This window comes from Drosophila hydei, unplaced genomic scaffold (assembly GCF_003285905.1).
Source record: "Drosophila hydei strain 15085-1641.00,03,60 unplaced genomic scaffold, DhydRS2 tig00008139-arrow-pilon, whole genome shotgun sequence".
Classification (NCBI taxonomy): Eukaryota; Metazoa; Arthropoda; class Insecta; order Diptera; family Drosophilidae; genus Drosophila; species Drosophila hydei.
In genome coordinates, this window is record NW_022045847.1 from 2,471,093 (window position 1) to 2,482,617 (window position 11,525).

Consider the following 11,525-nt stretch of genomic DNA (forward strand, 5'->3'; position numbering starts at 1 on the left):
TAATTGTAGTCATGGACCCAATATTTGGGCAGACTCTGATTTAGTTTAATTTATGCACAAAGTATTGCGTGGTTGGTTACAAGATTTCAGGTGCATGTCCCGTAAGTATTGACTAAAACATAAAAACATATTTCCATCCCCTTTAGTCAAATATTTCAAGTGTATTAAAGAGCCAGTATTTTTATAAACGAATACACCAATATTATATACATATACCTTGTCCACCTTCTACTTTCCAAAACAAAGATTTGGGCAAAACAGTTTCCATTGAGCTAATTTGGAGGCTTTTGGAAAGCGTGTTTTTTGTTTGAAATTTGGTCTTACACTTTGGGGTAATTATTCTATTTAATGTTAGTTAGTTAAGCAATGAGCCTGGTAATTTGTCAGTTAAAATGCAGTAAAACAATAAACCAAACCTCTATGTACAATACACACGTGGAAAATGCTTACCCTAAATCTAAATAAATCAGAAAAAGCAGCCAGCAAGACAAAAAAAAAGAAATGGAGTGCCCGTAGCTATAATTAAAATACACAGTTCAAAAAAAAAAAAAAAAAAAAAAAAAAAAGAAAAGAAAAGTTGTCTGCGTTGTCTGAAAGGCGTTTAAAGCTACAACTTTATGCCATACACTCACCAAATTTGTAATAGATAGGCGTGTAGAAAAGCTGTACGAATATTTCTATACAACAGAAAAAGGTATCTGGATTTTTGAAAGGAATAGTACTGTATGTATTAAACTGGAATACCTGACAAATACAATCAAATACAAATACAAATTAAAAAATGATTCAAGTTTTGTTTTATCTCTACTATTGTTGGGTGTCCAATCTGACAACGCCCACAGTTTCCAAAGCATAATGTATAAGTGAATAAACTTGGTTTCCTGACCCAACAAAGCATACGATGCTTCTCAACAATTAGGCAAGGCGTTGCAAAGGAGCACAACGATGAGCAGAAATATCTATGAAAGACGACCAATCTATTTTTAACCTCGTCCAGTAGGCTGGCCTACAGCAATGTGGGCTAGAGTGAACTGTGCATAGGCGTTGCTGCACTCCATTGGCCCGAGATGGTGTCATGTTGCACTCATAGCCTGACCAGAACTCCCAAGTTATAGTGAGTGTGTGGCATAGTAGGTCGTCATAGTTTCGTGAAGTAAAAATAAAAGTCAACAAAAGCATATTCAAGAATATATGTACACTTCCTGTGTTCCACGGAAATGTGTGCCAATTGCTCAAACAGAATGAGAAGCTTAAAAGTTTATAAATGCATTTTTGATTTGGTTGGAGCCAATTAAAAGTTGATTTCAAAATTGATTTGGTACCGGCAGCATAGCATATCAAGTTTCTCCTAATGTTGATGATGAAAGTGATTTGGTATATCCAAGCCATAACCAAATACAACATGCAACATGCTGCACCAGCCGTCCGTCTGTCTGTCAGTCAGTCTTGAATTTTTTTAATATTTGAGAAGCCGACACTCGGCTTCTAATGGACAGGCTCTAACGGTAACACAGAAAAGCTACACAATGAAAACCCAAGATTCACTAAACCGTAACTACTTTGTACATTGGTTAGAGCATGAAAGAGCAATTATTTTCGCCGTGACGAAGATTAAATGCTCTTGTATACAATACTTTGGGCAACTTCTCTTTTCGACTATTCGAAGGTACGGCATGTGTTAAAAATAGAGATTAATATAGTTATATATATAACTATATATATCACAAACTAGAAAGTCAAAGATATTATTGAAACGTTTCAATCTGTGATTATCTCAGCGTGGTTTTCTTTAATCAACTGTCAGAGACTGGAATAATGTAAATTAAATAAAATTACCTTTCGCCAAAAATAATATGGCTTTGAGCCGAAGATGTCATTAACTTTGTTGATTAAGATAGTCCTTAAAGCGAACGTAAGCACTTGGAAAACCCTTTACAACTGTTTGCCTTTAAACCTTTTATTTAAAAAGAAAAAATACAATCAACACAGACAGCCAATCCATTCTGAATTTTCTAATGATTGCCAGGTACATTGTGACACGCAAAACACCTGTAAACTTTTGCACAGCTCAAAACAGACTACCCATCCGATTTTCTCCAATATTTCAACACACAGATAACAGTGCTTTAGTCGGGCATGGCAGACTAACAGATACCTCAGACCTTGTGCCGAGCAGTTGTTTCAATAATATTTTTACTATATAATAAAATACTTAATGGGGTCTTTAGAGTCTCCATCTGAAAATTTGCAAAATGTTTGCAAAAACTATAGGTGCAAACTGTAAATATAACTTGTATACCTTAACGGAAAAACTGTTGAGTTTTAAAGTGACCTAAGTTGTTACTTGAAAAGCTTAACTACTGAAGACGACACAATTGAACTACATACTTTAATTTAAGATATTTTGTAGTAACTTAATATACATATGTATGTATATATGACTTAAGTTCTTGTCTTTTGTAAAAATGATGTTGGAACTGCTGTTCTGCTCACGTTACTAGAGAGAGAAAATTAGAGAGAGGGAGAGAGAGAGTTATTCGGTTTTAACTTCAATCAGCTGTACTTTGTTTTTTATTTTAAGACGACAACCCGAACATAACTCAAACAGTAGACGAGTATATACTAGTGTACATGTATTTGTGCACATGCATACGTATACTTACTAAACGAACTGTGCTCTCTACCTTTCTCTCGCTCAGAGAGCGCGCGAGTTTGTACTTGCTTACTCAGAGTTTTATTTTTTTTTTTGAATCGATAAGAGTTGCCCGGTGTTCGTGTAGCTGCCGCTGGTGGTGGTAATAAATGCTTTTCACTTTTCCCGATGCACTCCAGTCATCAGCTTCATATTGAAGCGTTCACAACGTCAACGAACGCAAAACCAGACAACGTATACAGATAAATGAAAATTTAAAAGCACTTCGCTTTCATACTTTGCAATTTGTATTAAAGCATTAATCCGAATCTAAATCATATCATTTGAATCAAGTTTGTGTATTCTAAAAATATTTATAATTAAATATAAAATAAAAAAGTGAATAATTACTTTTGTGAGTGTTCTCTATTCCTTACTAAACATTATAAACTAAATAAAAACAAAAACAAAAATTGAAAATTTGCAAATTTCTATCGAGTTGTGAGCAGAAAGTATTTCCAACAAAATTATGATATTTGCATCTGTGTGTCATTACCATATATATTTATTGATTTTTTCTCAAACGTGCGCACACAGCATCCGTTGCAGGCATCTGCTGCAGCACTTGCAGCATGAGTCATCAACGTTTTGCAGGTTCCTCTCAAAATTTAGCTGACGGCTCACACAGATTAAATTTGCAAATTTTGTCTCTATTCCTTAAACTTATTGTGCTCGTGTGTCTTTAAGATTTCGTCAATCTAAATACATCAATATATATTTATATATAAATTGAAACAGGATAACGCACATAAAATACAAATTTATAGCATGGCTACTTATGCTGCTTTCAAACATGTTGAGCTTTACAATGTCGGCAAAGCAAAAAAGAGGTAAGTTTTAAATTTCCAAATTGATTTCCCCAAATTCCTACGCAAATCCACGTATGAACACATATGCGACTGTATACATGAAAATATGCAGTTTTGTGGTTGTGCAGTAATTTATCGTGCATTCACCTTGGGCTTCCCCCACATAGGCGCATGCAGGTTCCTCAGCCGAATGTGCTAGCTGGCAGCCAAGAACGTATCTTTATTGGGCCTCTGCTAGCAGAGGCACTAAGACTAAGCAGTTCATTGATTTTTCGATTTGCTTTTCAATCCCTGCTTACTTTCTGCATGCAAAGTGTTTTCTGGTTGGTTTGCCTCTCAAACCAAAAACAAACCCGGCACTGTCTCTATTTCGAACATTTCCCTAATGACACGTTCTTTTTCTCTTTTCTTTACCATCACTAAAATAATAAAACGAGCAAGCAAGAAATTCTTTTGTGAAAGGTCCACGTGTAGAGTAGCATAAAGCCTTTTGTATACTCTGCTGCTCGCTAACTTAAAGGCCTTATTGTGTTAGGTTAGGAATATTATATCTTCAACAACAATAATAATTGGAATATGTTGGATGTGGAAATTATAATCTATACACTAACAATTCATCGTTAATATGAAATAAAATGCTCAAGTTAGATAGTTTCATTGTAGTTTTTCTGTTTGAATTTCAAAGAAAATAAATGCTGTAACTCGAGTTTCAGATCAAACTAGTTTCAGTAATACTAATGCCCAAACATAAAGCTCTTGACTAACTGGGTAATTGATTCTGTTGTCGTATTCATGTTAAGTTGGCAAAGCTGTTTTGATTAAATATTAAAAGAAAATTGATTAAAAAATGTGCATAAAATTGTAATACATATAAACGCTTTTCGATAAAAATTTATAAATGAATAATGTAAGATTAATCTTATACAGCATACTTCTACTAGTCAAATACCAATGTCAATGCATAACAATGGCCCCCTTTGTTCATAAGATTGATTTCTATAGAAAATATATTTCCCCAATGTTTCAAATGTTTTATTTTTCAACATATCTTATAAAATATACTAAAAAAATTCCAATAATGTTTAGTTTTCTGTAATAAATATGTTTGCATAATGAAAAATATATAAATGAGATAATAAAATTACATTTTACAACGTATAATTTCCGTAATATATCACTCTGTATATAATACTTTTGATACTAAGACTCATTATAGTCTAGAGCTTACAATTTGTAAAGCGTTAAGGCTTCATCTGATATACATATACATGCTTACAAAGTTGTATATAAAATTCCTTTTTCTATAAAGGAATAAGTAGTTGCTATGCCAACTATATTGATGTGCCTATTTAGGACAAACTGGTAAAGTAGTACAAATAAAAATATTACTTTTGCCAAAAATCGGTATATATCCGAAAAGTCATGGTAACGTTTTGGTATTCAATTTATATACTTTATATGTATTTATACATATAAGGTAATACACCAACTATATAATATATACATATATATAGGCATTCATATTGCCTACACATTAGAAGCATGTAACTGACATTATGAGTTGCGCATTCTTGAAGTATTTTCGTACCTTGCTGTACCTGTCTGAAATAGTTACAGTGGCTTTCCTATTCAGATGTTTGGTCGATTTTCGTTAAATGATCTGTAACAATTTATATTATGAAACTCGTTCTTAATCAACATTAGGTATTGCACAAGTCTAAATTGTTTAAAAATTAAAAAAAATGTGTTTGTTAAATCTGTTTCGATTATTCCTTGTAGACTATTTTATTTTTATTTCAAGATATGTATGTCGCTAGTACATTTCTTTTACTAGCTGCAGCAAAAACTATTTCTTAAATTTCTTTAAAAATGAAAACATTATATCCATAATATATATAGCTGTCTACAGTATAAGGTATCAGCTGTGATGAACAATCTTTGCAAAATTGGTAAACACACGATTATCGAGAGTAATGCATAATGCATAAATCTCATTCATGGCCTAAATGCTTTCAGCTCCAAAACTTTGGAATATATGTTGTTTTTCGATTTGACCCGACCTCAAGAGGGTTGAATACATACATTTTGGTAGATCAATAGAAGAGGTCAACAGTAAATTAGTTACTACATTTTAAGTTTTGAACTGTATAACTGTAGAATATACGCCTTTTATGGTCGTAGACAGCAAAGCCAATATGCTCATTTCGATTCGTTAATGAATATAAAAATAGTAGCAAATCGATGACGAACCATGAGCCGTCGATAGCAAAGTTTGGTAAGGGTATTCTTGAAATACCCTATTATAGGTGATTAGTAATCAGTAAACGCATAAGCTGAACCCTGCCTGCACAACTATATAAACTAGTGTGGTTGGCAACTTTCACTTTGCTGTGAAAAATTCGAATAGATTCTGAATTTATCCAGATTTGCTGATCTTCACACATATGCACATAATTGTTTGGTGGAGCTAACGTAGTGAGGCAACTTTTCTTTTTCTCTTTGCCGTTCATACACTTTCTATGCATATAATCGATAATTATTGATCAAGCGCTCAAAACAGTATCGATAATTGAAAATCTTGCTGTGAAGCCGTCAAACAGCTATACATTTTCAGATTCTCTGCGCGGTAAGCAATTATTTTAGACTAGGTACGTTTTTTACCATTAACCGCTTCAAATAGAAATTTAGGGTATGGTTTTTTTTTTTTTTTTTTTTGAAAAGTAACATGCCTTCATTATACACATAGATCAACGTCCGTCTGACTGAATTAATGTCCGTATAAATGACTCCATTAAAACATATATCGAGTTTCAGTTATTTGATCATTTATGACTTTGCCTCCCCCAGGGTCAGGGCATATATATGCTAGTCTTTCACACCCGACTGCTGTCATTTTTCTTTTTGATTTTAAGACTTGATCAATTTTTAACAACTTCGAAACATTCCAAATGTTTGCGCCGTCAATCTATCAAAAAGTGCAGCATCGAACAACAGAAACTCTGGTTGAATGCACAGCAGCCGAACTGCCGAAGCGCAGGGAAAGTAATACAGACAGTGGCCGTTCCATCAGCCGAGTCATCTAGCAGTCAGTTATTGTTTCTGGCATGTCAAGCAATAATAATGGATATATCTAATCAACGTTTTAGGGAAATCAACCAAATCATACAACAACATTGTAAATAACAAAAACAAAATGCAGCAATCGCACTCAATTTTCCTGCTTCATTTAAAAATTTCATTATGTTTTTGTTTGCGGTTGCACGTTTTAAATGAAACAAAGCAGCAGCATGGCAACAATAACGGTTTATTTGTTGCGCTCGAGCAGATCACTGCAGCCATTTAAAAGCAGCCCAAGCTCAATAAAAACAACAAATGAACTCCGATGAACAATTACTCGGACATTTGTATGTTACAGACGAATGAGCTCAAAGTCGTTATTCATTATTTCTATACTCTTTTCCCAAAAAGGGGAAAATAGTTAATTGGTTTTGTGCAATATCCGCGTGTCTGAAACTTCCGACTTAAAAATTTCTATTTTTTTTTTGTATTTGTTACTTTAAAAATAACAGAGAAATTGACTTTAATCCTTACGGCCAAATTATAAACATTGTTACTTATGTACATATCTATGTAAAGTGTATCAAATGAAAGACAAACTATATATCTCTGTCCCATGGAGTAAGGCTTTTATACTCCTTCACGAAGCGCATCAGTAATTAAGTTACTGTTGACCTCTTCAATCGACGTTCGAAAAGTCATAGTTTTGGAGCCTTAGTCTCATAATAGTGTATGTATCCACACCATTTATTTTGTTTTCTTTTACAAATTTTTCATCTTCCCCTGCCCCCAGATAGGGTTATTTATTCTTTGTTGATTGCCTGAACATTATAATGTAAGTTTGACAATATACACTATTGAATTGATTCATCGAACAATATTGGGTACAAAATCTAAGGGAGTTCCAATTATGGCGTATTTCCCTAAAGATGGAGAAATTATATGTGTCGATAAACCAAAGTTTACATAAAAACAATCAGAAACCCTTTTTTATATTCTCACTCATTGTTTATTTTTATATAAAACTTATACTACAATGACAGAATACTTACAAATGTTAATAAAAATCAGAAAATAAATAGTTCTGAAATATGGTTATATACAAAGAGAAGAGACTATATGATAGATGATATATATCCTATATATACCCAACAGAAATGGTAAATCAAGTGCGAGTGTTTGTCAAAAGTAAATCGTTGTCGCAACGTTAACTTAACATCAAACAACTTTTACTTTAAGGTTTCATATAAAAGTGTTTTAACATTATCGCTGAATTTGACTCAATGCAATTTAAGCTTTGTCTCGAATAAACTAGGTAAAATCTCTAAGTGTCTATTGACTGTCTCCGAGAGCAAGTTTAGCCAGCGTCGGTTGCTGATGGCACATGGACCATCTGCACAGCGAATACTTACCGGTCAAGTTTATTTTTTTGCTGTTTTTACATTCTCTGATCAATGGAAAAACATAATTTCAGATTTGCCTCTGAGCTGCATTGCATATGTGAAAGGCTTTCGAAAGTAAACTGACTTGCACTAACAGTTTCAGCTTCTCAACTACTGCATGTTTAGTCGGTTAACTAAACAGTTGATTTGAATTCTTCTTTTTTAATTTTAGAGTTTTTTTATGTTTAGTAACTTGGTGTATACCAATATATTGTTTATGTAAATTGACCGTTTCACTTGAATACCAATGTGCAAAAATATATATTTAAAACAAAAATTAAAACAAAAACATATATTATTGCACTACTATTTATTATTATTGTTATTATTATTTATTATTATTATTATTACTATTTATTATTATTATTATTATGTATTATTATTTTTTTTATTACTATTTTTTTTACTATTATTTAATCTTAGTAATTTCGAATAAATATTTGAATATTTCATTAATTGCTTTAGTTTTCTGTTAGTGATAGAGAAAATTAAGAACCTTTATATATTACACGTTTAGATAATAAAGAATCAAGAGAAATGGCTTAATCGAAATAAAATGATTTTTTATATGCTTTTAAAGTTTTAAAATTATGATTCTATAATCTCTAATTAGACAAAAACTAACTACAAAAATCTATTTCGACTTCCAGAGTATTGAGGGCGCCTGGTGGAGTCTCAAGTGACATTTTTGGATCCGATATGCCTCAAACTCCAAGGAACAGCAAAAACCTAATGGCCTCGAATATATTCTCTGCCGATAAAGATGCCGCTCAGAAGAACAACGGTAAGAAGTGCTTGCTGTATAATATTACAAATACTTTTACATATACATAGGCTCAATTTCGCTTTGTTTGGTATTCTTTACTACCCTTTTACATAAACTTAGAATGTTGTCTTACAAATGGTAATTTTTTTTAATAAAATAATTTGTCCTGATGAACTTTCTAATTGGTGATGCGTGATCTACTTATGATGCTGAAATTTGGTAAACGACGTATTTTGAAAACTAAAGGAAATCACAAATAAAAAATATATAGAACGAATAATAAGCAAATATTAAAAAATATATATTCATTCATTCACCATAATTTAGAAGGTGATAAACAGAAGCACAAGTTATAAATTGCTGTAAATGGGTTATCTTTTGAAGTTTCCAGATTCCAGATTTCCAGATATTAAAGTTCCTTTGTTCTCCAATAATGCTTTGACCATTTTTAATTTTCCGAACATTGCTATTGATAGCATATATTTTGATGGAATATTTCCCGTTTTCCCTTTTCTCTCTTTCTTTTTCTATATATCTTTACAGTGCGGCAAGGAGCTCACAGATTCTATTTCATTGGTATATAAATAAATATAAATTGTTGGACTTAACAAATCTTTGTTTTTAACTTTGTTATTATTGATTTGTTATTTAATAATTCAAGTGTGCAAAATAAATACAATGTTGTGACGAGTCACAGTTCAAAGAGGATCCCTCATTACGCTCACATTACTTTCAAGCACGATTCTAATACACTGCATACACACAGGCATGAGAGGCACAAATTGATCTTCACAAGTCTATTATGAAACTAAATATCAAACCCGCAATCCAAAATTAATTGCCCCTCCTAATGTATTCTTATATACTACAAGCAGAGCTGTTTTACGATTGTTCTAGTCGAAAAGGTTCGACTTTTGTCGTTAGCTAACTTATTTATTATATTTTATGCAAAATTTTATTTATTAATGTTAAAAAGCTAACATTATGATTTTTATTTTATTTTGATTTGGTGTGCAAACAAGACAAAACTACAATGATTTTAACTGAAAATTTTCTAATGTACAAACCAGGTGATACACCACGTCGAGGTCAAAAACCAGTTGACTCATACTCGCGATTGTTTGGAGAACCGGCTCGTCCCGTAACACCTGGAAAGAATCACATGAAAAGCAGCATTCCCTTTGGACAAAATCCGAATACTGCTCAATTAAATTCCAAGGGAAATTATAACGGAAAAAGTGGTTCCGTTTCATCTGCATCATCTTCTGTATCTTCTTCAACTGAGAATCTTAAAATTAATGGAGGCATAAGATCAGGTAAGCATTTCAACTGATGCACTAACTATTGTCATTATATTCTGAATATTCTTTATACCTCAGAAGGTAATCCCGTTACAGGAGAGGGATACAAAGCTGGCGGTACTGATTACATACAACCAGGTCATATCAACGGCGGGAGTCAAGTTATCAACAAGAATCGTATCCCACCTGGTGGTTATTCATCGGGACTCTGGTAATTCAAAATTACAGAGACTCCCGATAAAAGACAGCATGGTAGATGTGCACAGTAAATGAGCAGATAACAGACAGCCTTGCAAACAAATATATTCTCAAACAAAAAACGGAACCCCCTTCTATCTACATACGCAAAAACTAGACGTAGCATTTTAAGTAATAAGAAACTGCAGAAGACCATCCATATCGATTGATCGGCATTCAAACAAAAACTTGAAAAAAAAACCAGCAATTATACAGCATACGATCTATGTGTATTAAAAAATGAGACCGCTACGCTATAACAATGTTAACATAGCTGCTCAATGTCGGTCTTATCTGCATTACCAAGCCAAGAATCATTACACCACGAACCATTTTAATATTATATCAAAATATTTATTTATTTTAAATGTTGCTATATCCAATATTACATATACGTATGTAAACATATTATGTGCACTATAACATTTTGAATTTCGTTTATTTACAGTCTAAGCTCATCATACATACAATATATATTGTCAAAACCTTACACAAAATCATTCATTAAAAATGTACTACGATATTATCATTCTAATACTACGATATTAATATAAATGCCTTGTTCAGTAGGTAACGAAATAAAATTTACATTCATTTCTATGCAACACTCATTTTTTACTTATTTAACTCAATTAACTATTATATTACTCTAGGTTATTGAAATCATATCAGGCTTTATTTGTATAAGTGTTATACAGATGAAACGTGGTAATAATTTTCTTATTTCCGCTTTCCTCACGTCTGAGTGTTTTCCTAGATGCTTTAAGGGAAATGGATTATTTAGTCAATTTTGCTTTGCATTAACTTGCACAATGTCTAACGTGATCTAGTCAATACTGCTCGGGATGAAAAATGTCTATGAACTCCAATTAAGTTCTTATTACTATTATGTCTTAATAAGTTAAAATGGTTGCAAAGCCAAAACTGATTGATTGTTTCTTTTGGTAAGCTTACATTCTCGATTAGATCGCCTTTATATGCTGCATTTTACTATTTATTTTCAAATTATCCTAATTTTGTATGTAGTCTGTACAACAATGTCAGAATAGGAACAGAAAACTCACAATTCGGTTTCTTTATATAGTGGAATTCGTGATTGCTGGTATTACAAATTACTGATAAAAAATATATATACTTTATAGAATTGTATACTTAAGAAATAAGTAAAGAGAGGAAGAAAAATATATATATTTTTTATCAAGATCTGTCCGTATTTCTGTG

General features: G+C 32.3%; 1 protein-coding gene across 2 annotated transcripts; it reads left to right on the top strand.

Annotated features, from left to right (window-relative positions):
• Positions 1–2,970: 2,970 nt before the first annotated feature.
• On the top strand, positions 2,971–10,505 carry LOC111602417 (microtubule-associated protein Jupiter). Of its 2 annotated transcripts, XM_023319455.2 has the most exons (6): positions 2,971–3,047; positions 3,431–3,522; positions 8,651–8,784; positions 9,310–9,342; positions 9,837–10,082; positions 10,146–10,505. In XM_023319455.2, the coding sequence occupies exons 2-6, from the start codon at positions 3,461–3,463 to the stop codon at positions 10,280–10,282; spliced, it is 612 nt and encodes a 203-aa protein (XP_023175223.1). In that variant the 5' UTR covers positions 2,971–3,047; positions 3,431–3,460; the 3' UTR covers positions 10,283–10,505. The 2 variants fall into 2 exon arrangements, with proteins under 2 accessions (XP_023175223.1, XP_023175240.1); XM_023319472.2 differs by lacking the exon at positions 9,310–9,342 and having other exon boundaries at positions 2,976–3,047.
• The last annotated feature ends 1,020 nt before the right edge of the window (positions 10,506–11,525 follow it).